This window comes from Miscanthus floridulus, chromosome 18 (assembly GCF_019320115.1).
Source record: "Miscanthus floridulus cultivar M001 chromosome 18, ASM1932011v1, whole genome shotgun sequence".
In the NCBI taxonomy this organism is placed as follows: Eukaryota; Viridiplantae; Streptophyta; class Magnoliopsida; order Poales; family Poaceae; genus Miscanthus; species Miscanthus floridulus.
In genome coordinates, this window is record NC_089597.1 from 50,056,139 (window position 1) to 50,082,764 (window position 26,626).

At 49.1% G+C, this 26,626-nt stretch overlaps 1 protein-coding gene across 2 annotated transcripts; it reads right to left on the reverse strand.

The window, feature by feature from the left end:
- Positions 1-901: 901 nt before the first annotated feature.
- On the reverse strand, positions 902-9,113 carry LOC136521423 (tRNA threonylcarbamoyladenosine dehydratase-like). Of its 2 annotated transcripts, none has more exons than XM_066515163.1 (11): positions 8,982-9,113; positions 8,824-8,882; positions 8,543-8,627; positions 7,969-8,091; positions 3,399-3,570; positions 2,657-2,791; positions 2,409-2,540; positions 1,982-2,197; positions 1,673-1,797; positions 1,367-1,424; positions 902-1,248 (listed from the first exon to the last, which is right to left on the reverse strand). In XM_066515163.1, the coding sequence occupies exons 1-11, from the start codon at positions 9,074-9,076 to the stop codon at positions 1,138-1,140; spliced, it is 1,311 nt and encodes a 436-aa protein (XP_066371260.1). In that variant the 5' UTR covers positions 9,077-9,113; the 3' UTR covers positions 902-1,137. The 2 variants fall into 2 exon arrangements, with proteins under 2 accessions (XP_066371260.1, XP_066371259.1); XM_066515162.1 differs by having other exon boundaries at positions 3,399-3,611; positions 7,944-8,091.
- Positions 9,114-26,626: the final 17,513 nt, after the last annotated feature.

Consider the following 26,626-nt stretch of genomic DNA (forward strand, 5'->3'; position numbering starts at 1 on the left):
TATATTCACATGCATTGGTTCCCAGCCATATATGATATCAAATCTTCATTTGATGGCTCGGTTTTGTGGGGTTTTTTTTTTTTTTTTTGACCCAAGACGGCTCTGTATTGAACATCGGTGGCAGACACAAAAGGCATAGCTTGAGAGCCAAGCCAGAGAAAGGTGCTTCACGACAGCAGTTGCGACTTGGGAAAGCACTACTTCTAGAGCTCTAGTAATCGATTCGAATAATACTAAGCATAATTCATAGGGGGGGGAAGGAAAAAAAATAACAATGTTTCATAGGAACACTTGTACTGCATGTTTCTCACTCGTGAAAAAAGGGCACGGGTAAATCTGAAAGGGATTTAGTAAACGGGAACGTGCGATCTCTCACGTGGTCACGTCGAGGCGAGGCCAACTACCGTTTCAGAACCAAAGATCGGTTTCACATCATGGCACCGGCCACTGCTTGCTGGAACCCGACCCGACCGTCGTCAGGTCAGGTCAGGTCAGCAGTCAGCCACTCAGCCTTACCATGGTCCCGAAACATAAACCAGCAGTGCCTCTGCTTCGAGCCATCGACTGCCACACACATCACATATAAACCCGAGACCTGGTCTTGCGAAAATCAGTGGACGGCGCTGCAGACGGCAGAGCGAAAGCGGCTTTCAGTTTCAGCTGGCCTGACGAACCCGGCAGCGGACCCGGTCTGTGTCTCCACTGCAAGACCTGCCTACGGTCTCTGCACAAGAATTTCCGTGCATACGAGTGGTAATATCAATATCATCGGTATCATGGGTGATCGGTGAGTCTAGAAGCAGCTATGTTCGTGGTACACAACAAACTCAAATCACATCAAAACTGCATCAGCCAATCAGACTATAAAAACAAAATATCAGATTTGGCGTCACACGATTCGTGCAGAAAAAAAAAAAAACCCATACATAGATGGCCACAAGTGCACAACTCCGTGATAACAGAGAGCTGATGTTTCGGCTGCCACAAGAAGTTGCACATCATTTTCACCATAGCATACCGATCAAGTACTGCCAAATATGAATCCGGTCAAACAATGCTGATCCATTGTTCTAAGGCCATCCCTGAATAGCAACACTGGAAATCCAACAAGATCATCAACCCTCGCTACTCGTTAAGTCATAAGGCAAACTCCATCTCAGCTCGTTTCAGGACACGTGAAACCATAGAGTAGAATTCAGGTTCTTCTTCTTTTATTCGGAAGAGTGTGGTGGATTCATGGGCGTCAGCCTGCATAAATAGGAGAAGGTGAACCAATGAACAGGAAAAGACTCCGGTCCTTTCGTCTGCAACATATGCCATCTTGGAATTCAACTTTAATGTTCCATGAGTACTCGTGACTTGTTACCTCACTAAACTTGAGAAGTATTAAGTTTGAGATGCCAGCAGCCTTTGATTTGTCCCACCTATAACAAAATAATTACAGGAATTAATGTTAAAAAAAATTATCTCGTCGAAATTTAAGGCATTACCAATGCCAAGCCACTTCAGAGTTACAAGCTAACATAGCTAGTTAGCCAGGTTATAATTCATATTGCACAACTTAAAAGATGACAGTCACCCTACGCTAGAGATAATGCAAGTTGAACTTAGGTAGTGCCACAAAAAGCATGATGATCTCAAGCCACACTATCAGTCAGAGAAGGAAGCATACCGAACAAGCATTAGTTCATTGACAGATCTCCACATTTTCTGGCCAGTGTCCTTCTGACTTTGGTCTCTAGCACTTCGACCACGCCACAATTCTTTGACAATGTACATTACCTCTTCAGCATCTACCTTTAGATTGTAAAAGAGAATGTTACAAATGCACAAAAGGATTTCACAACAAGCGAAGGTGAAAATTTCCTTTTTACATGTGCTGGTGACAATCAACATAAATAAATAACACCTCAACTACATAATGTTCGAAGAAAATATCTTATTTCCAGGATATGAAATTACATAGCAAGAAACATAGTACCAGAACTTGCTCGGCTGTCCCATACATCAGCTCCTCATGCTCAATAAGACGCTGATGAAGTATACGGTAATGATCCAAATCCAGGTTAACAACTGGTTCAGTTTGAAAATCTAATCCAGCAAGCTGAGTAATCACATAGGAGGCCATAACTTGACCAAATATTGCAGGGATGGTTCCCAGTACTGGTATAATGCGAACCCTAAATCCTGGCACAATCTGTGGAATAATGCATAGCATGTTGTCAATAGTTACGTACACACACATCATGCACTCCTATAATATACAAGCAACTGGGTGTTCTAGAGGAATTTAATTAACTCTTTGTAACAAAAATTTCTTGTTCAGAAAATCACAAGGAAAAAAGGTCTCAGAAAATGGAACAAGCATGTAGCAGGAGGGTGGTAATACTAGTCCTAGGGGAGTTGACCTGGTAATCTGATGGAGTTTCCTCTTCTTTTGAAGCTTGAAAAGGAAGCAGCTTTGCCTTTGGCTTTTCCAATGAAAAAACTACTGGTATTCCACCCTCGATTCCATGTTCTTTCTTGAGCCTGTACCTCACCTAAAAGTAGCAATCACAACACCCCATTTGCAGCACATCTTGACATGTCAGATAGCTAACGAATGAAATGGCAGCTTACAGTGGGACTGAGTTTTTGGAAGAAGTATCAAACTAACCGATCGAGAGAGGGGATCATTGCTTGATTCTCTCAAATCTGCAACACGAATTCTGGTGGGATCAGCTCGAGCTCCAGCCCCCATTGCAGAAAGTACCTTCAAACCTCTGCGCACGCAAGCTGCAAGGAGTGCCACCTAAGGGGCAAGGATATTTGAACGGTTACAAACAATGAAGACAACCATTGAGAAGCTTACAAATGATATATTCGTAAGTAATGTTCAATGAAGCCATTTGGGCTAAAAAAACAGGTTTCAACTGTTATGCAGGGTGGCTTTGTGTACCTTGATCGTCAGATACAAAGGTAAGGGAAATTTCAGTTTACATAGGAACTAGTTTTTCAAACAGTGGAACCACCACTACTGCCAAGACTTTCATCAAACTAAAAGCATGTGGTGTTGCATGGAGTACAACACAACCTTTTAGTCCGAAGCAAAGCAAAACAGAACATCCAGAAAAGATTTAAAGCACAGCCATGCCTGCATACTGTATCTAAGCATGAAATGCATGGAACGATCTATGTATTTTCAATTTTTCGGCAAAACATGCAGATTACAATTTTTGTTAAGGAGTTACATCACATGCGAGCCAACCACAACCTCTAAGTCTAAGCAGGAAACTAATACATGCAAGAACCTGCAACCTATAACTACCAGTACAAAAAGGAGGGTGGGGGTAACATAAAATAGGGGGTTGCACATATGGAAAAATGAAAGTTGAAGTTTGGATGCTAGTATTTGTTACCTTGGTATCAATGTTATCTATGCAATCAAGAACAAAGTCAGGCTGTCCAGAAAGAATTTCCGCCTCAGACGATGCATCATACAATTGCACTTTTGCATCTATTTGGCACTCTGGGTATATCATTGAAAAATGCTTCTTGAGGCATAATGCTTTTGAAGTTCCAACGTCATCCCTGGTTGCCACAGCATGCCGGTTTAGTGATGAGAGTGATACCTTTCAACACATCATGAGTGCCTTGTTAATGCCCACCTATTATAAATGCAAGATGTCACTTACAAAATTGTAATGTTCACCCACCCATTTGATACAGCTGTAAAAGCTACTAAGTACACTTTGCGTGGTTATATATTATACCCTAGTTTTAACTAATAATGCAAGGGAACCAACTAGATGATTCCATGATTCTAGATCTGATATGGTTAGAGATTCGAAAATGAATCCAGCATACGACCATGCATTCCTTAAAAACGAGATCAAATAAATTCTTAATGTGTTGATAATTCTCTAAAATAAAAAAAAAGAACTAAGGGTCTGAACTTGTTATGTACGGCAACGATTACCTACGGACGAAGCATAGCAGTGGCTAAGGAGTAGCATGTGCGAGACGCGCGGGATGTGCGTGGTCACCGCGCCCACGGCGGCGCCGTTCCTATTCTTTAGGATGTTTGGTTAACCAGTTTGTTAGGTATAGTCTCTGGTTGTTAGGCTTCAGGCTATAAAGCCTAAACACGTTGGTTAATGAGAAGCTAGTTGGAGATTGAGTTCAATCTCTCCGGCTCCCCATTCGTGGGCGACGCCGAGCACGGCGTCGCTGCCTCGCCGCCGCACCACCTCTCGCTCACCAGCCTCTCTCTCTCTCTCTCTGAATTTCCTACCCGATACACCTAGCGCCCACAACATCTGGTATCGGATATGCCAGGACTCAAGCCTACTTCCGTTTCCGCCGCCGCCGCGTCAACCACCATCACCGCCGTGCCCATCTCCACGCCGCCTAGCGCACCTGCGCGATCTGCGCCGGACATGTTCCCCGCCACGACAATCCCGGTGGCTGCGATCGACAATCTCATGATCGCTGTCTACGACCTCCAGCGCCAGATGGCCGATCTGGCTACTCGGATCGGCCAGGTGGAGAACCGGACGCCACCGCCGGCGCTTTGCCAAGCATTGCCCCCGTCGGCCTTCCTGACTACAGCGACAGTCCTCCAATGCCCCTCACCAACGGTGTCCCAGGGATCCTCAAGCTCTCCTTCCCCACATTTGACGGCGCCGAAGATCCCTCAGGCTGGCTAAACCGGTGCGACCAATTTTTCCACCTGCAGCGGACCATGGACCACGACAGGGTCTGGCTGGCTTTCTTCCATCTGACGGGGGTCACCCAGCAGTGGTACTACGGGTGGACCAGGATCCGGGGATGTGGGCGCCTTCACCTGGGACATCTTCAAGGCGTTGTGCCTTCAGCGCTTCGCGCCGGCCCTCAGTCCCCATCGCCCGGATGAGTTGGCGCGCTGGCCATGTCACGCCACCGTCGATGAGGTCCAGGAGGTCGTTCCAGCTCGGCTAGCGTCTGCTAGCCAGCACTCGCCACACCAGCAAGCGCACCTTCCCACCAGCGGGCTCTCTGATCATGTCCGCGTCGACGTCGAGCTACCCGAACTGGAGGATCCTCAGCGCGCCATGAGCTTGGTGCGCGGCCTGGAGCGACACGGCCAGGCGGTGCGACCATCAGAGCAAGGTGTTCGCACCAACAAGCCGACGGTTCGTTCTCTACCACCAACCGTCACGCCTCCCAGCTCGGCGCAGCCGCCCATGGCGATCTCGCTGGCATCGCCACCACCACCGCGCCCGTTCCGCTGTCTGTCCTCTGCGGAGCTCGCGGAACGCCGCCGCCAGGGCCTGTGCTATAACTGTGACGAGCAGTATTCCCCTGACCACAAGTGCCAACGCCCCTTCTATCTCGAGGTCACTGATCCATATGACGCCAGGACGGCCGACACAGAGGAGCTCAAGCTCGCCGTGAACACCCTGGTGCTCTCCCTCCAGGCCATGGCCGCGATCCGCACGGAGGAGACTATGCGGCTGCACTTCTCCATCACCACCCAGCAGTTCGTCGCGCTGCTCGACGCCGGCTCGTCGCACAACTTCATCCATCCTGTTATCGCTCGGTAGGCTGGCCTCGCATTCCACTCCAGTGCAGGCGCCCATGTCACCATGGCCAATGGCGGCCGAGTGGCCTGGCAGGGCTTCGCGCACGACGTCGCCATCCGCCTCGGAGCGGAGCTGCTCTGCATCGACTGTTACTCTGTTCCGCTCGACTGGTACGACATGGTCCTCGGCGCCACTTTCCTCCGTACACTGGGGCCGATTCTATGGGACTTCGACGACTCCTGCATAGCCTTTTGGCGGGAGGGCCGCCGTGTCCTATGGCGGGGCTTGGGCTCGCCGCACCCCGTTCCAGCGACTGGCCGTCTCAACGCAGGGCGCGACGCCGCACCAGCACGACTTGATCGCTCCACCACGGTTGCGGGTGCGCGGTCTCGCAGCGCAGCAGATGGCTCGCGCCGTAGCGCACCCTCGACGCCCTCCTTCATCCACCTCTTCGGGGACCTCCGTCATGACAGTCAGGACGCCGCCAACCTCCGGACCCTCCGCGACCTGTTCGTCACTGCCAGTGGTGAGCCGCCGTGCGTCGTGGATGGCCTCCTCCGCGACGCCCATGTGTCGGCCCCTGCCTATTCAACGACGTCGGCCACGATCCTACAGCTCACCCACGCGACCGGTCACGACGGCCCATAGACGACACAGACGACACTGCAGAGCCTCCGCTCAGATTTCTTCGTCGACGTCGACAAGCGGCTCGTCCGTGCGTTCATCCGCTCCTGTGCTACGAGCGAGCGGAACCAGACGGAGGCCCTCCACAGTGGCGGCCTCCTTCAGTTGATCAAGCTTCCGTCTCGTTTTCCCGACGCATCCGACTCCGGCGCAACGGGTGCAATTCCGGGCCAGCCGCCTCAACACGGTGGCGCATGGGTTGTTCCGCCATGGCAGCCACGAGCTGTTAGCGGTCGCTCTCTCGAGGTCCCCCTTTCCGTGGTCCGCCGAGCTGCGCCAAGAGCCGGCGGGCCCCCCTACATCTGCGCCATCCACAAGGCCCTCAACACCGACCGTCGGGGCGCCCCTTGGCTCATCAGCGACGGCCTCATCCTCTACGGCGACCGTGTCTTCGTGCCGTGCTTGTTGACCCCGCCTTCACAGGTCTGCAAGATGGCGCACACGGCTGAACACAAGGTCGTCCACCAGAGGGCCCAGCAGCTCCGCGCCGACTGGTGCACCGACCACGGCCGGGACAAACCCCTCGCGGTGGTGTGTGCGCGTCTTCTCCATGACCAGGCCTACGTCTCGCACCACTACGACGCGCACCACCGTGAGCTACAGTTCTCTCAGGGTGCCTGGGTATGGCCTCTCTTCTTCAATCGCTCCGTCCGGTACTGGGTGGCAAGCTCCCGTGGTCAGCTGGGTCCTGGGTATGCAAGGCAAGACCACAACTTCGCATGCATGGATGTAGTGGCCTACCACCTCCAGCCCCTTGCAGGTGCCTGCATCAACGATGACGTCCCAGTGGGCGTTCTGCAACCGTTCCGAGCACCTTCGCCGTTTCAAGTGCTAGCCCCGCGGGCTGGTATGTCTGAGGCCGACACACCATGGGAGCCCGTCGAGACGTTCCGCGCGGCGCACCCTTGCTTTCAGCTCGAGGACTAGCTGTTTGTCGAAGGGGGGAGAAGTGTTATGTACGGCAACGATTACCTACGGACGAAGCATAGCAGTGGCTAAGGAGTAGCATGTGCGAGACGCGTGGGATGTGTGTGGTCACCGCGCCCACGGCGGCGCCGTTCCTATTCTTTAGGATCTTTGGTTAGTCAGTTTGTTAGGCGTAGTCTCTGGCTGTTAGGCTTCAGGCTATAAAGCCTAAACACGTTGGTTAATGAGAAGCTAGCTGGAGATTGAGTTCAATCTCTCCCGCTCCCCGTTCGTGGGCGACGCCGAGCATGGCGTCGCTGCCTCGCCGCCGCACCACCTCTCGCTCACCAGCCTCTCTCTCTCTCTCTCAATTTCCTACCCGATACGCCTAGCGCCCACAACAGAACTGCTTAAGTGGTTGTATGAACCATGTGGATTAATCAGAAATAACTTTAGAAAAGGTTGGTTTAATTGTTTATAAGAAAACTGGTTTGCAGTTATTATTCTCTTCAGATAAGTTTATAATACCTTGTTCAGATGGGCCTTTAACCATTGAGAACATGAGATGAGAATTTGTTTTAAGTTAAAATAACTAAGATTGGTATATAATATAAATCTTATTCAAAACAAGATTTTTCTCAGTCCTAGTTAAATCCTTCATAACCAAACAAGATTTTTGGTTGTTAAACCACGAGCTATGTTTAACTAGACATATTTATAATTACTTAGAGAACAAAAAGAAAAACTAAGTACATCCAAGTTTCATAACTATACGATGTATCCACTTCTGGAACACACACAAATCCACACCTGATCAAAATCCACAAGAAGCAACCTGCCAACACCAGATCTCAGGAGCATTGAAGTTGCATGACTGCCAACCCCTCCAAGACCAATGACCACAACATAGGATTCAGTCACTTTCTTCTGAGAGTCCATGCCAAAAAATTGTATATTCCTACATTACAGCAGAGTAGCAGATTTTGGTAATCACAAAACACAACATGAAAACAGCAATAGCTTGAGCATATTCGGCTCAAGGTACTCAGAACATTAGAAAAATATAGTGAACGTTTTGTTTGTAGTGAAAATCAAGAACTTAACCGGCGAACTGCTAATAGTGAGCTATGTACAGAAACAATAGAACACAATATTTCACTTTTTGCACAGGAATATCAAATGATGAAAAGCATAATTGATTGATGCAGCAATAAGTAGCATATCAAGCAATGCAGTTATCTCAAATTTGTACATTTGTATCAACAAAATGTCAAATTGTCTGGTTCCAGAGTATATAAGTATCAACAACGACTAACTGGATCAATCAAGCAGACAGCAATAGATGGCTTATAGCTAGGGACCCGCTCCATATAGAACTTTACTAAGGAAAGAAACTAAAGAGTGCAAACCTTGTAAGCTGTTCAGAGACCACTTCATCCGAGAGAAGATCCGAGCTACCAACAGCGCTCAGATGCCTGTTGGGCCGAGCGTTCCCTGATTGAAGAAGCGAACAATTTAAGATACCAGAACTTCGGAACAAACAACCAACATCGCTAAGAATTAGTGGTTATACAACAAAAAAAACACAAGCCACTCTTAAATTGCTATCGTTTTCCAAGACGACAGAATCTATAACTAGTACACGTTATCCTACTGCTAAACTGCCAACAGGAGCTAACCGCAGGCGTACCAGTCGTCATTCCATTGGATTCCAGCAGGTTCCGCACGTACCCCTCTCTCCGCTTGGATCTGCGACATCGAAACGAAGCAAGCGTCAGCAGAACGCTCTGTGGCATCCAGGTCCAGCTTGGCGTGCGGAACGGGGAAGGGGGAAGTTGGGCCGGTTACCTTGAGAGAGGATTCATGACAGCGGCGGCAGAGAGCGCGCCGACGGCGGCGCCGGCGCCGGCTGCGAGGAGCCATTCCTTCGCCCGCTCACCCATCTCCGGCTGCCGCTGCCTAAAAAGTAAAAACCTCGGGTGCTCGACCAAAATAAAAGAGCCTTTTACCTGCGTGGCACTGTAAAAGACCTAAATTAGCTGTGAACCACGAAAAAACGAAAAGTTGTACAGTATCATTGCATAAAATTTTCTTTCCTACGTGCCACTTCTGTCACTTTGCTGTCTGATTCTAACAAAGCTGGGTGCCAGTTAGATATAAAATTACTTTTTTATCCATCACTCTTTCTAGTCAATCCCCACTTATTCTTCTTTCACTTGATGTTCGTTCTCCACTTTAAGCTAAGAGCCAAACCCAAGAGGAGCAGGCAGGTGGGCGTGGAGGAGCAGCCGGCGTCGCGGGAAGGGGAACAAGGGAGGCGTGGCCACTACAAGTCGCACGCGCGAGGGGCGGGGGCCACGCGTCGGCCGATTTGGCGCGGGAGCGGGAGCGGGCACGGTTGAGGCAGCGGGGCCTCGTGCGGGGAGGATGCAGGGGCCAGGTCCGCGTGGGTCGCCTGAGGCTCCAGCAGGAGGATTTCTCACGGATTCAGAAAAGATGGCGGACAGGCGACCAGCTTGACTTCCAGATGGGTGATTTCTCCTTCCCTTGCTTCAATTGCATAACATCAGTGTCATGTTTGGTGTGGTTAGAATTGGATTAAACTGTGTAGATATATATGTTGTTCATCTGTAGAAATGACATCGAGACCAGTTTCAATCTAGAAATCAGGATAATTAGTCCAACTATGCGTGGACCATGGTATGGCATTAACAAAGTTGTTGATCCAGACACCATAAATTTTAAATACCTTGTTGATGAAATTGTGGATGAGTTTCCTTACGGGTATGGTGATGTAGTGAAGCTGTTCTATTTCTGTATTGATAGCAAGTCCAACATATAAATTCATTCAGACCAAGACTTAATGCATATGTTCGCAAAACATATGAGCTCCAAGTGTTGTTGCATGTCAATTGCATATCATAAACCTGATGTTGATCCACCAGAAATCCCACTATGGGACAATGTTGACATCCCATGCACCCCATCAATATCAACCCCTGGCCATGTAGAACCTAGCAAAGGAACTCAAACTGGGACTGCTACAGAACCAGATAATGACATGGTACAGGCTGAGGATAATTATCTTATGAATCTTGAACCAGAGAATGAACATATGAGGGTTAATGAGGAGGGTTTATATATTCACATAGCACCTACTTCTCATGCAAATGTTGACACAACTGAGAAAAAGGATGAAGATTATGATCCAGGTTCAAACTTTTAATCTGATTCTTTGTCTGACTTTGATATGGATGTTGAGGTAGATGAGATTGTTAAGGATAGAGTGCCATCTCACATCCCTAATGTTGCATACAACAAAGATGACCCTCTATGGATGGAAGAAGGGAGCATCTATCCAAACATGCATAAATTTAAGTTGGCTCTTGCAACACATGCTATCAAGAATGAATTTGAGTATAACATTGAAAAGAGTGAACCAGGGAGGTATCGGGTATACTGCATAGGATTGGTAGATGGTTGTAAGTGGAGGATTCATGCATCGACAATGGGCGATAATATTATTATACAGGTAATATCTTTGTTCATATTTTATCACTAATATTTTGTTCATATTTCTAAATTATTTTTTCTGTTTCAAATTGAACTTTGTAGGTCAAGAAGAACCCTTCTCCTCATGTCTATCATAGTACTAGGAGGAGTGGGAAAGTGAAGGGTGCTACCAAGTTTTGAGTTTCTGAAAAGATTAAGGATTTGTTAGCTGAGGACCTAACTATTGGGCCTACAGAACTTCAGAGAAGACTGAAGGATGATTACAAAGTCACTATCAGTTACAAGAGAGTGTATGATGGAAAGGAACTTGCTATGGAGGAGTTGTATGGTAACTGAAAAGAAAGTTTTGACAACTTGTACAGGTTTAAGGCACAAATAGAACAATCCTGTCCTGGTAGCTGTGTTGTCATTGATCATCACACAATAGAGGATAAGATCAGGTTCAATAGTTTTTTTTGCAATGAAACCTTGTGTTGAAGGTTTCCTTAGAGGTTGCAGGCCTTATTTGGCTGTTGATAGTATATTCTTGACTGGAAAATTCAGAGGTCAGTTATGCATTGCTTGTGCAGTTGATGGGCATAACTGGATGTACCCAGTTGCAATAAGAGTATTGATTCTGAAACCAATGAAAACTAGATTTGGTTCATGGAGAGGCTTAAGGAAGCTATAGGTACCCCACCTGGTCTGACCTTTTGCACAGATTGTGGTCAGGTAGTCATGACAGGAGTTAGTGAGGTATTCCCAAATGCAGAGCATAGAGAGTGCATGTGATAGTTGGTGCAGAATTTTAAGAAAAGGTACAGTGGAAAAGTGTTTAATGGACATTTGTGGGCTTCTGCTTATTCTAGGAATTCATATATGTTTGAAAAGCATATCCAGGTCATGGCTGCAGCAAATCCAACAGCAATATTGTACTTGTAGCAAAACCATATAAAACTATGGACAAGAAGTCAATACTCTACATTGCCAAAAGTTGACTATGTCACCAACAATTTAGTAGAAAGCTTCAACAATTGGATAAAAAATGATAAGGGGATGCATCTAGTTGACTTGATGGATACTATAAGATAAAAGCTTCTTATCAAGTGGAACTAGAGGAAAAAATTGCAAATAAAATGGAAAGAAAATTTTTGCCACACATCATAACTAAGCTGAAGGAGCAAAGTAGGAACCTTGACACTGATGTTGTCACTAGCTCACTTGATGAGATTGCAGAGGTTATGGCAAGAGGAGCTTCTAGTCACAGGTTTGTTGTCAACCTACAAGAAAGGACATGTTCATGCAGAGCATGGCAAGTTTCTGGATTACCATGTAAGCATGCAATTGCCTTCATCACCTCTATACCTGGAGAGAATATAGAAGATCATGTGGACAACTACTACTTTGTAGAGAGCTTCAGGGCTGCCTATGATGGTAGAATCCCTGCTATACCAGACAAATCCATGTGGCCCAAAATAGAACATGGTTTCTTCATGCATCCTCCATTGTTGAAGCCAACAGCTGGTAGAAGAAGGTAAAAAAGATACAAGGGAGCAGTAGAGGGTAGCAGCAAAGGAGCCAAGGGTAGGCATCAGTGTCCAATCTGTCAGCAATATGGACATCATTGGTACACTTGTAAGGATGGTGACCTAGCAGACATAGCGGCAATGCTTGCTGAAAGGTAACATAGAACCTAAACTTTGTAATTATTTTTATATGTTTACATTATTGCTAACATATCTGTCCATGCAGAGGTCCACCTAAAAAGAAGAAAAAGAAGATAGCACCAGCTACTACTGAGACCAGCATTGTGCCTGCAGCACCTGCACAAAGGATGGTCTTTCCAGTTCTACCTACTGTTGCGAATTTATCAAAGAAAAGGAAGAACAAATCATCCTCATCAACTGTTGCGAAGAAACAAAAGAGTACTTCCAATACTTCAACTGCTGAGGCTAGTGACCCTTCTATGAGGTAAGCTAATTTCCTATAATTGTCTTTTCACCACTTTAATAAGTTAACTACCTGTTTTTACTCACGTCTCCTTTTTTTAGAGGATCTAGAACAGGATCGACTCATCTAGATCCTTTGGCGATTACTTACCCTTCAGGATCAAGTGAGCAGCACACAGCTGACAAGAGCGCAAGTCAGCAGCAGCATAAGAAGAAGAGGGCCATTCCGAAAAAACTGACTCCAAACAAGGCTACTCTAGCCATGTCAACCCGCAGCAAGGTCCCTAGTTCCCCTTCCTAGTCCGGCCATGGGAACTAGAAGCAAGAAAAAACTTGATCTTTGATGAGTTTGTATCTCTATGGCATACTGCTTTTATAATACTTGAGGTCTGCATGACCAAACAATGTTTAAACTAGTAATGATGTTAATGTGACAATCCTTTGTCTGCAAATTGTACTTTGTAATCAAGCTGACTATGTATGTGGATGATAATTTTAGACCTCGTTTATGTCTGAATGTATTCTGGTTGTCGCAATTATCGAATTTTTATTTATTGGAATTGTCGCAATTGTTATATTTATTGGTTCTCGTAATTGTCTAATTTATATATATTGGTTGTCGCAATTGTCGAGTTTATATTTATTGGTTGTCGCAATTGTCGATTTTATATTTATTTGAATTTTTATGTGCACACACACAAGTTGTCATTGTGGTATAGAGGAAAAGTGAAGTTTTTTACAACACGGCAGTGGCACCAGAGGAAACAGGGAAAATTTGATGGGTACCAAAACTAAAGGTAAAAGAGTCATTTCCACTGGCCGTTAGCTGCTGTTACAGGTAAAATGGACGGAAGTGGTACATAGGAAAAGAAAATTTTATGCAAGAATACCGGAGAACTTTTCGTTTATTCGATGGTATACAGGTAATATCGATCTTTTATAATGGCACACGGTAGACGCCGCCGTTGGTGGGCCGCGACGCCGGCCAAACGGCCCAACAGACTCGCACGCATTGCTACGGAATACTCCGCTCTTACTTTCCCTTTCCTCAGGATTCCCCGCAGCGATTGCACCCATTCCGCTGTGCCCAAGAACCACGACCGCACCGCCGCGGCGTGCGCCACCACGGATCTCTCCACCGCGCTCCTCCGCCCGCCCGCCTTCGTCGCTCTCCACCGCCACAGCTCGCACCAGCACGAGCTCGAGAGCGGCGAGACCCAGAGCAGTCTTCACTAGTCGTGCCAGTACCGGGGGCCTCCCCCTCTTCTTATCCGCGATGGCCGCACCCGATCGAGGCCTCGTCGACGGCATCCAGCGATGCAGACGAGATCGAACAGGGTAATCTTGCCCAGGAGGGGTGACTCACCCAGCAGTGGCGACGATGCGGGGGGAGAGGATGCTGTTGCTGGGCGGAGGCCTCCTCGTGTGGCAGTCAGGAAGGTTTTGCTGAGCAAGAGAGGCCAACCATCTTCTAGCAAAGGAAAGAGCAACATTGGTGTGAGGCAATCTCCACTGAAGAAGGGCTGCAAGCTGCAAGGTATGAGTGTTATGTAGTAGTTTTAGATGTGAGTGATTTTTAGTTGCAGGTGTGATGCTGATTATGTAGATTATGCTAGCAATATGCTAGGGTTTCTAATGCTTCCTAGTTTCAATTTGATTGATGTGTAGTTGGTGATTATGGTACCATTATGCTAGTGTGTAGGCATCACTATGCTCTATCAGAAATCCTTTAGTAGTACTTTTCTCTCCAACCTGGTCCCCATAAAGCATTTTTCGATTCTATCAATACACTTTACCTGTAACCAAGTCAAGTACCACTTCAATTTTGACCATATGTGTATATATCGGCCAATTTTACAATTCCTTCTATACAATCATTGCAACAATTTAGATTGCTACATGCTGAGGTGAATTTGTGTTATTTGTTTGTTTCTAGGTAATGAGAAAGGAACAACTGGTAAATTTAAAAGCAGATTTTCAGTTCATAGGATCCTTGAGCTTGTTCATTATTTTGATGAAGATCAAGAGAAATGGATTGTGGAGTCTAGCCATGGTTCTCTACTGTCTATGTCTGAATTCTGTATTCCAGTAAAGCTAGTCAAGTGGATAATGCAACACACAGATCCTTTGCTGCGTGAGTTCAGGTTTGATGGCAAGTTGATTGTATTTGATCGCCCTATGGTTTGCAAGATATTAGGCTTTGAAAATGGTACAAAACCTTTGGACTTATCTATCGATCTTGAGAGGGTTGATGAGTTCCTAAAAATGCATGATCAGTATAGGGATGGTGATAGGGCTAAGCTAAAAAGGTGCATAGAGGTGCTCAAATCAAGTAAGGATAAGGATTCATTCATGAGGGTTTTTATGCTTCTAGCTTTGGGTCAGTTTATTGTCCGGGTACGACAAATGCGGTGTGCTTAAAGTATCTTCATAGCTTATATGATGTATCCAAGATCAAAGAATTCGATTGGGCTGGCCATATCCTAGAGGTGTTGATGGAAGAGGTGGATAAATACCAGAAATTATCTCCTAAACAACTTGAGCGTGACCATAACATTCAAGGTTGTCGGTGTTTTGAGTAAACACTAACGAGTAAATTTGTGTTATTGCGTGTCTGACCCGGATGGTGTGCTAAAAAGATATTAGGTTTATACTGGTTCAGGCAGAATGTCTCTACGTCTAGTTCATGGCTGCTGCTCATGTTATTAGCACAAAAAGTTCATAGTAGGGGTTACAAACGGGCGAGAGAAGGACATGTCCCAAGTCTCTGATGGAAAGGTCAAATGGATGCTGAGAACTTGGTTGCTGCTCAGCTATGTGTGATGTGACGTGTGATGTCTTGAATCGATCCCTTTAGTGGGGTGCCCTGCCTTCCCTTTTATAGGCCAAGGGGGAGCAGGGATTACAGATAAGAGAAAGAAGAAAAAATAGAGGCCAAGGAGGTCCTCCAATGATGTCAGGTCTTCTTTTTCCTCTATGCGAGCCCCGCCAACATGGCAGACGGTGCTAGGGATAGCTCCACGTTGGGTGCATGTCCACTAATCTTGATAGGGCCGCGCTGGGCGTCTGTCCGCTGATGATGGCATGTCCTGACATTGTCAGCAAGTTGTCACATCCCATCCCGCCCCGACGGGCAGCTCGACGGACCAGGGTGCTAATCTGCGGCCCTATGAGGAACAGACGACGTAGTGACCGCACATCTGTTACTGTAGGTGATGTGAATTTCCTCTTGGACCATAGTGGTTGTCATGAGCTTCCAACAGTATTCGTGCTCGAGGGCAAATAGCGGTGCCCACAACACTGTAAGACAAATGTCAGCGCCTACAACACTGTTTGGACTTTGACATGCCTAGAAGGTCTCAAAGCGCCCTTCTTGTCATATCCTGATGGTACTTTCCTACAGGCGTGCAGGGTATGGTCCTTGGTATTGCGGTTGACTTGAGTGCTCTGCCTTATCTGCGCATGTAGTTAGGAAGGAGTCGCGCGCATAGACATCAGGTGAGGCAGAGCCAACCCTTGGGGGTTGGGTAAGGTGGAGCCAGTCCTCAGGCGTTGGGCGAGGTAGAGCCAACCCTCGAAGTCGGGCGATGCGGAGCCAGCTCTCAGATGTCGAGCGAGGCGGAGCCAACCCTCGGGGGGCGGGTGAAGCGGAGCTAGCTCTCAGACGTTAGGCGAGGTGGAGCCAACCCTAGGGGGTCATGTGAAGCGGAGCCAACCCTCGGGGGTTGGGCGAGACGGAGCCAGCTCTCAAACATCGGGCGAGGCAGAGCCAACCTCGGGGATAGGGCGAGGCAGAGCCAGTCCTCAGACATTAGGCGAGGTGGAGACAACCCTCAGATGTCGGGTGAGGTAGAGCCAACCCTCGGGGGTCAGGCGAGGTAGAGCCAGCTCTTAGACATAGGGTGAGGCGGAGCCAACCCTCAGGGGTCGGGCGAGGCGGAGCCAATCCTAGGGGGTCGGGCGAAGCGGAGCCAGCTCTCAGACGTCGGGCGAGGCAGAGCCAACCCTTAGGGGTCGAGCAAGGTGGAGCCAGCTCTCAGACATCAAGCAAGACAGAGCCAACCCTCGAGGATAGGGCGAGGTGGAGCCAGTCCTCAGACGTCGGGTGAGGTGGAGATAGCCCTTAGACGTTGGGTGAGGCGGAGCCAACCCTCAGGGGTCAGGTGAGGCAGAGCTAGCTCTCAGACATCGGGCAAGGCAGAGCCAACCCTCAGGGGTTGGGCAAGGCGGAGCCAATCCTCAGACATCGGGCAAGGTGGAGATAGCCCTCAGATGTCGAGCGAGGCGGAGCCAACCCTCAAGGGTTGGCGAGGTGAAGCCAGCTCTCAGACGTCGGGCAAGGCGGAGCCAACCCTCTAGAGTTAGCTTGAGGCGTTCCCAACCCTTAGGGTCAAACGTTTAAACAAAACGGAGCCTGCAGCCCTGGTGGTTTGGATGAGGCGGGGCCTACTAGGAAATGTAGTCACGTTCTTGATCGCTCTAATGAATTAGCGTTGATGGGTATCAACTCCTCTTCTTCGGGTACTCTAGTCTTGGTCCCCGACTATAGCCCCTAAGCCCCTGAGCGATTCGAGTAGAATTGTCTGGGGGGTCTTTTGACTTGCCAGTGGGTACACGCGAGCGCACCCGTTGGGCGAAGCCCCCAAGCCTGCGGAGGAGTAGAATACTCCTTCAAAGGTTTTTTTTGAAAGGGAGGACTGTGCGGTCCTTGGCTTTCTCTTGTCGCCCACGGCATGCCCTAGAGATGGAGATTTCCTTTTTTGCCGAGATCATACCCTTCGTGGGTGTAGTCGTGAGTTTTGATAGTTGTTTAGTTGGATAGTTTGATTGGGGGTCCCGGTATCCCGTTCGTAGGGATTCGGTCAGGGTAAGCCTAGCTGAGACTCAATCATGGGCTGAGATGCCCATGGCGCTCGTGCGCCTAGGCGCTGACCGCTTGTGGGGCCCAGCTCTTTCCACCCTTTGTCATAGGGTGTTTGGAGCAGCTATTGGACCTATTGATGGGCCAACCATTGGACTCCTAGGCCTAGACAGGCCATAGATGCGCTTTTGATTCATATTCCTCTTACTCGTAATGAGTCCCGGTCCGCTCGAGGAGGTGAAATGTTCGGTGAGTTTCCTGAAGGAAAGGATAGGGATTACGTGCGCGTATCCTGCGGCGTGATGTTGTGGCAGATCGTGGGGGTGCGGAGATCTAGGTGGACGGTTGGTTTCCTCGCATCCGTCGCCCCTATAAAACTAAAAGGTTCGCCCCTAGGGTTTCATACTTTGCCTCTTTGCCTTCACATCTGCCACCTTCACCACCAATCGCCTAAGCTCCCTGTATCCGCGTCTCAGCCATCATCAAGTTCGCATCCAGCCATCCCCATCTTCCAATGGAGCCATGGTGCTGCTCTGAAATCACCCTCCAGCGCTTGGAGGGCCTTGTCCGCCGCGGTCTTCTCTACGCGTGGACCGCCAGCGAGGAGTGGTGGCTGCCCGGTGAGGAGGACATGCCGTCACCGCCCAACAGCTATGTCATCTCGTTCACACGCTTCCATGAGCATGGGCTTGCCACCCCTACCCATAGATTTCTTTGAGGATTGTTGTTTTATTACAAGATAGAGCTGCAGCACCTCAACCCCAACGGGTCCAACACATGGCAGTGTTTGTCACCCTATGTGAGGGATTCCTAGGGATCAACCCCCACTTCGATCTGTGGTGACACTTCTTCGCCGTCACCCTCTAGAAGAAGAGGGAGAAGAGGCAGGAGCTAAATATGCTGATGGGATGCATCGGCATCCAGCTTCGGAATAACCGGGTCAGCGACTACCCGGCGATGCGGCTGTCGACCTCGAACAAGGGGTGGCATTCGCATTGGTTCTATCTCAAGAATGATGCCGCTGTCCCATTGCTGGAGTTTACTAGGCACTTAATCGAAGAGGTCCTAGATTCCTGGAGGAAGTGGGGTGTCCCGGAGAAGGACAAGAATAGGATCCAGGCCCATCTCACCGCCATCCACTTCCTAAAGGAGAAGGGGCTAAAGGGGTCAAGAATCATTGGCGCCTACCATGCGAGGAGGGTGGCACCACTGATGAGACGTGCACTTCCCCTATATGCTATGGCTCTCAGGGCATCATTCGATGGGACGACGCTTGCCGAGGAGGCGCTCTCCCCCTCTAAAGTCATGCAGCGCATCAAGGAGGCAATGGAGCCTTCTCGGGACAACGTGGGCGCCCCTCTTGATATTGTGTACCTGGTGCTGGGGCATCCCCCGATGTGGCCAAAACCAGGGTACATTGTCCTCGTAAGTTTTCTCCTCCTCGTGCCTTCTTCTTCAATTGAACTTCCAACCCCTTGATACTGACATTGAGATTGGGGGACCAGCCGAGGGACCTCATCCTCATGGATCTCCTGGCTCTGTTGTCGAGGGATCTATCCATGAGGGCGGCGAACCACGCTGAGGCCGAGGGGCAGAGGAAAGCAAAGGAGGACAAGAGTAAGAAGAAGCAACAAAAATTGCGCACACGGGAGTGAGGGGAGGAGACTAATAGTGACGACGATGACGATAAGGAAGAAGATGATGAGGTAGTTGATGACACCAAGCGTGATGGCCTAGAGAGCGGGGACATGCTGATGGGCACCTGCTCATACTTGTAGGGGTCAAGACCTTTCCCGTGTCATAGAGGGGAAAGCGTGCGGGCGGATCGGCCACCATGCTTGAGGTGCCAGCGAAGGCGGGTGGCCCCATGTGAGGTCGAGATGGCAGACTAGAGGGGGGTGAATAGTCCTTTCTAAAATTAATTGTGTCGGCTAACCAAAACAAGTGCGAAATTAAAACTATCGGTCTAGCCAAGACTACACCCCTTTATTTATGTTCTCTAGCACCTTCCAAAGATACTAATTAAGCAACAAAGGTGTCGGGCTAGCTAGAGCTCACCTAACCAATTCTAGAAGTAAGGTCACACAAACCTATGCCACTAGTACTTCAAGCAACAAGGGAGCTCCTACACAAGCTAGTAAGCAAAAGCACAAAGTCACCTAAGCTCACTAGCAATGCTCAATAACAAGGCAACCAATGCCAAATTAGAGAGCGCAATTACTTAGCTACACAAACTAAGTAATGTGACTAACAAGGTTACACAAACCAAATTAGCCACGCAAGGGAGCTACTTCTATGCTACACAAGCAAGAAGGTAACTAGTAAGCTATACAAGCTAACTAATTACAAGAGCAACTACACAAGCATAGTGTATATGAAATATAAATACAAGCTTGTGAAAGGGGATTGCAAACCAATGGGAAGAACAAGATTGACACGGTGATTTTTCTCCTGAGGTTCATGTGCTTGCCAACACGCTAGTCCCCGTTGTGTCGACCGCTCACTTAGTGGTTCGGCGGCTAATTGGCATCACCCACCAAGCCCGCACGTCGGGCACCGCAAGAACCTACCCCAAAAGTGAGGGTAGCTCAATGACACGCTCAACTAGAGTTGCTCTTCGTGGCTCCCGCGGGGCGAGCACAATGCCCCTCACAAAGCTCTTCTCCAGAGCACCGCACAAGCTTCTTACAGGCTTTGACGGAGACCACCACCAAGCCATCTAGGAGGTGGCAACCTCCAAGAGTAACAAGCACCACCGGGTTGCAACTCAACACCTAGTGCCACTCGATGCAACCTCACGATGCAATTGCACTAGAATCGCTCTCTCACATAATCGGATGATCATTATCAATCATATGTGAGATGGAGGGCTCCCAAGCACTCTCAAGCATGGACACAAAGTCCCCCAAGGTGCTCAGCACCAGCCATGGCCAAGACACCCTTCTATTTATAGCCCCACGGGCTAAACTAGCCGTTACTCCTTCACTAGGTGTTTTTCGGGTTGACTGGACGCGCCGGTCATATCGACTGGACGTAGGACCTCAGTGTCCGGTCAATGGATGCTCACCACGTGTCACCACCGTTCAACCTTAGTTGCTTGATCTCAACGATCAAGTGATGACCGGACGCAGCTGCTCAAACTGACCAGACGTAGCAACCCCAGTGTCCGGTCGTTTCCAGTAAGGTACCAGTCGCGACCGGACGTGTCCAGTCGGTCACGATCGAACGCAGCATCAGCGTCTGATTTTTTTCCAACTTTTCTATGTCACCTACGCCACCATATGTTAGCCTGACCGGATGCACCCTATCAGCATCCGGTCACTTCCAGCGCTAGCGTCCGGTCGAAGACCGACGCCTGCACGCTCTCTACAGCCACTGACCGGACGTAGGACCCCAGCGTCTGGTCACTGCGTGACCAATGTCCAGTGCACTCTCTGAGACCCTATCTTTTCTATATTGGGCGCCGGTGGAGTTTTGAACCCTTCTCACCTCCGTTCCATCGCCGAGTTGATCCACATCAACTCCAACTTCATCTCCTTTATAAATGTGCCAACACCACCAAGTGTACACCACTATGTGTATGTGTGTTAGCATTTTCACAATCATTTTTTCAAGGGATTAGCCACTCAACTTGCCATGCCACTCAATCCTAGCGACGATACAAAGTTAGATCACTCGAGTGGCACTAGATGACCGATATGCAAACAAGTTTGCTCCTCTTGATAGTACGGCCATCTATCCTAAACTAGGTCACAAACTTCTCTACACACCTATGACCGATGAAATGAAATGCCCTAGGTTATACCTTTGCCTTGCGCATTCCATTCCATCTCCTCCAATGTTGATGCAACACATGCACCAACACAATCAATAATGATATGATCCACTTCATATCATCACGTGATCATATTCGTTCATCGATCTTGACTTCACTTGCTTTTCACTGTTGCCTTCGTCCATCGGCGCCAAGTCTTGCTCAAGCTTCACCACCACGCGGTCTATCGCTCCAAATCCTCTGACTTGCCCTTCAAGCTTGCAACCGGTCCATCAAGCCAAGCCTTGTCTTGATCTTCTCCACCTTGATCACATGACTCAATGTCATGTCTCATGTGCAATGAGCTCCTTCATCATCACATGTGTGAGCTTTGCAACATCTCCAAGCCATTTTCACCTTCATGACATATGTTGCTCACACATATGTACCTATGGACTAATCACCTGTGTATCTCACATAAGCACAATTAGTCCACCTAGGTTGTTACTCAATTACCAAAACCACACAAGGACCTTTCACCCCACCGCCGTGCCTCAAGACCCAGCAGGGGTGGGCGTATCTGTTGTCATGCCCGAGGTGCTGATGGAGGGGGTGGCTCCGCCGCCATGCCCCATGAGCCAATAGGGGCAACGCGGATCTACCGCCGCGCCTGAGGTGCTGATGGAGGGGGGGTGGTTCTACCGCTGTGCCCTTGGATGCAAGGGAAGCGAGCCCCTCTACCCGAGAGCAGGGGGCGGGCTCAAAATGGCCCCATCTCGACAAGGTGGAGCAGGGACCTGGGGGTTCATCCCCCAAACGTATCCACCGCCCGACAGCGCCAATGTAAGTCATCAACTCCTCTGTTTTCTCTATTTTTAGCGTGACCTATGCCTTTTGTTTCTTGCAGCGTCTTGAGATGGGGCAACCTTTTGGCGCTGGCGCCCAAGAAGAGTGTCGCCCTTCAGGCGAGGCGGCGGCCGTCGGCTAACGTCGCACTTGTTTCGGATGGGAGCGATGCCGATGCGACTGTGTTGCCGGCTGGTGAGGCACCGCTCACGGTGGCACCCATGCCTTCGATGGGACAAGCGGGCACCGGGGCTAAGGGAGCGCCCTTGAAGGTTGCCGAGCAACCGGCGATGGAGGTGATTCCACTGCCGACGTCGGGGTGAATAGATCTGCCGCTCGCACTTGTGGTGCCGACTGCGGTGGATGCGACATCGCCGATCGAGGCCCCACCGACACAGGTGGAGGTGGCAATGACTGTGACAAGCCAGGCATAGCTGGATGCAGCGTGGTGGTGCCTGAGGAAGTGGTGTGGTCTGGATGGAGGGTGACACGACCAAGGGGTCCCCGGACGTTGTGGCGGTGGTAGAGAGGACCGTCGGGGAATCATCCCTGGCCTAGACCTTAGGGGGCAGCCATTCGCCCATGTGGGGCGAGCCCCTACTCTGGTGGACAAATCTGCGGGTGAAAGGTCCTAATATGGCTAGAGGGGGGGTGAATAGCCTATTTAAAAATCTACAAATCAACTAGAGCAATTTGATTAGTATGACAAATAGCGTAATGCAAACTTGCTCTAGCTCTACAAGGGTTGCAAGCCACCTATCCAACAATTCTAGTTGCAATGAATACTTAGGCACACAAACTAGCTATGTAATTACTCACTAAGTGCTCTCAACCTTGCTACTCTAAAGAGCTCAACTAGATGAATGTAAATAATAAAGCAAGCTCTCAATTCTAATTACACTAAAGAGCTTGTATCAACTAGTTTGCAAGAATGTAAATGAGTGAGTAGAGTGATTATACCGACATGTAGGGGATGAACCAATCACAAGATGAATATATAGTCAATCACCGGGAGAATGACAAAGAAGAGGACAATCGATTTTCTCCCGAGGTTCACGTGCTTGCCAACACGCTACGTCCCCGTTGTGTCGACCAACACTTGGTGGTTCGGCGGCTAAGAGGTGTTTCATAAACCTCGTCCACACGATTGGACACTGCAAGAACCGACCCACAAGTGAGGTAACTCAATGACACGAGCAATTTACTAGAGTTACCTTTCGGTGCTCCGCCGGGGAAGGTACAACTCCCCTCACAATCACCGAAGGCGGCCACGAACAATCACCAACTCGTGCCGATCCTTCACCGCTGCTCCAACCATCTAGGTGGTGGCAACCACCAAGAGAAACAAGCGAAATCCGCAGCGCAACACGAATACCAAGTGCCACTAGATGCAATCACTCAAGCCCCGAGCCTCATGGGGTTCGGTAGGGGTCGGCCGTGTTTCACGTGTCACCCCATCCTTGGTTTCCATGACTAGAGGGGCTCAGCTAACGACACTTGCCTCGACGGCTCAAGTGTCACACTCGGTGAGCTCGCTAACAGGCATGTTCGAGTGGAATCTAGGTCCGTCATCCACTGACGGGGTCGGTAGAGCCCTCATGTGGCATTCTACTACTTCTTAACCCACCTCTCGGCAGATGCCCGAGCCGTTCAATAGGTTCGGGTGGGCCATTGGCCTCTCCTCGATGGAGATTCTATGGGCTTGGCTCGAGGTTAGAATCGAACTAGAAAGGTCAAGATGCCCCTGTCTGCTTCTGAGCGGGGTCAGGCAAGGCCGTTGGGGCTCATCTCAGTTTTTCTCCTCTAGCTCTGTTTGACGCAAGGCGGCCTCGAGCCCTTTGTGGGCTAGCCTTTGAACCTCGGTCGGTCACCGTTTATTATCGAATGAGACGACTACCACTTCGTGACGCGACGCGAAGCATTGTGATGCAGCAATTGCATATGCAATGCTTGGATGTATGAGATGAATGTATGGATGATTGAATGAATGAATGTATGAAGAAATAGTGGGGGTCAGTAATGTTACCTCGATGGCATGAGTGACAGGTTCTGGGAGTTCTTACCAGATGTGTCCGTGCAGGGTCCAAGTCCAACGCTCATGACGGGGCCGGTGTAACCAGCACGAGCCTCCCATTCTTCTATATCTATCATTCGGCAACAGCCTGAGCTGTTTGATCAACTTGGGCTACCTAACAGCCTCTCCTTAATGGAGATTCTGTAGGTAGGCCCCTCTGTACCCTTCTTGAGAAGGTGGAGGTTAAGGTTTGGAGTGCGGAGACAAAGACTCTAATCGCGTTGGTGGGCAAAAACACCATAGCCACTGGGATGTAGGGTTCTAGCGGTCCGACCAGGTTTACTCAAAGTTTGTGCCCACACACCTTGCCTCTAGTTTTTAAACGTAGGGAGGGGTCAAGCAAAGAGAATGTCTAGTGAATAGACACTCCCACCAGCCCCTGAGCGATGTTCGATCCCCTACCTTTGCTAGGGTCAGAGGCTCGGTATCGAAATTAATACGTAAAGTATGTAAGGGTGCTTGTCTCTCGGCGGTGGCTTGGAGCCATTCGATCGACCTAGGCACCGGTTTTACCTTGATGGTAAGAGTGATGGGTTTGGAAAACCTCCACCAGATACGAGCATGATCTAGTCTGCTCCTTACCCATTTCTCGTTAGTGGCCAAGCCGTCCGATCGACTCGTGTTACCTGTTGAGACAAGTTTTTCCTACGGAAATAGAGAATGAGGATATCCTACACAAGAATTTAGTTAGGTAGATAGGCCAATCAGAGAAAACTTGTGACAAATGGACAAGCTCCTGGATTTTGGTGTAGCAAACGATCTCTTAGCTCTTCTCCCCTTTTTGTATAAAGAGTTAGTGCATTCCGACCCTTTTTGTTGTTAAGGTCATAAAAGCTCAGAGTGCGGAAGGGCCAATTTTGATTATGCTAGTGAGCAAAGATACTGTAGTCAATGGGGCAAAGGTATCCCATAGTCTGACCAGTTATACTCAGAGTTTGTTCCTGTAAACCTAGCTCCTAGGTCCTAACGTAAAAAGAAAAGGGGGGAAGGCACCGAAAATGTTTGCCAGATAGATATGCTCATATCAGCCCCTGAGTGAGATCTAACCCCTTGCCATTGCTGGGGTTGGATGTCACTAAAAAATCAGGGAGTTAAATAACAAAACTGATAAGAGAAAGTGTGTGTTTATTAAGGGTAAAAGTGACGTAGCTGCTCGATGTTCTAGGCATTGGTGAAGACCTCGCCATCAATTGTCTTCAGCTTGTAGGCGCCTAGCCAGAGCACCTCCACGATGACGTATAGTCCCTCCCACAGCGGGGAGAGCTTGTGGTGGTCCTTGTTGCTTTGTACGAGGCTTAGGACCAAGTCTCCGACATTGAAGGCTCGGCTCCACACTCGTTAGCTGTGGTACCGTCGCAACGCCTATTGGTACTTGGTCGAGTGGCGGAGGGCGACATTGTGCGCTTTGTCTAGCTAGTCCATGGCATCCTCATGGGATGCCTTGGTCCCTGTTCATTGTATGCCTTGATCCTTGGCGCTCCATAATTGAGGTCGGTTCGGAGGATGGCCTCGGAGCCATAGACCATGAAGAAGGGTGTGTAGCCGGTGGCTCGACTAGGGTTGTCCTTAGGCTCCAGAGTACTGAAGGAAGCTCGGTGACCTAGCGTGCACCAAACTTGTTCAACTGGTTGAAGATCCTAGGCTTGAGGCCTTGTAGGACCATGTCATTTGTGTGCTCGACCTGCCTATTCGTTCGGGGGTGCGCGACGGTGGCCCAATTGACCCAGATGTGATATTCATCACAGAATCGAAGGAACTTCTTTCCGATGAACTGCATGCCATTGTCCATGATGATGGAGTTTGGGACACAAAAGCGATGGACGATGTTGAGGAAGAACAACACGACTTGCTTAGACTTGATCACATAGATCGGTCGAGCTTCTGTCCACTTTGTAAACTTGTCTATGGTGACAAGTAAGAGGGTGTAGCCTCCGGGCACCTTCTTAAGAGGTCTGACCAGATCAAGCCCCTAGATCATGAATGGCCACATGATTGGGATCGTCTGGAGTGCTTGGGCCGATAGGTCAATCCATCAAGTGTAGTACTAACACCCTTCGTAGGTGCACACGATCTGCTCGGCATCGGCTACAGTGATGGGCCAGTAGAAGCCCTATTGAAACATGTTTCTGACCAGAGTTCTAGGTGTGGCATGGTGACCATAGACCCCACCGTGGATATCGCTCAGCAAATGCTTCCCCTGTTCGATAGGGATACAGTGTTGTAGGATCCTGGTGTGGCTTTGCTTGTAGAGTTCGCCCTCCACAACAACAAAGGACTTGGCATGATGTGCGAGCCATCAAGCCTCTATCTTGTCCATTGGTAGTGTGTCCTGGAGGAGGTAGTCGAGATAGAGCATCCTCTAGTTGACCAGAGGGTCAGGCTTTGTCGCTGGGTCTTCTTCGAGCTCCATGACTTCGGGACTAGATGGAGCCATCGATTGGTCAGCCCCCGGGCCTAGATTGGATAGACCATCGCCACCTTGTTCCAACCCCTCATAATGAACCGAGGGCTTATGCT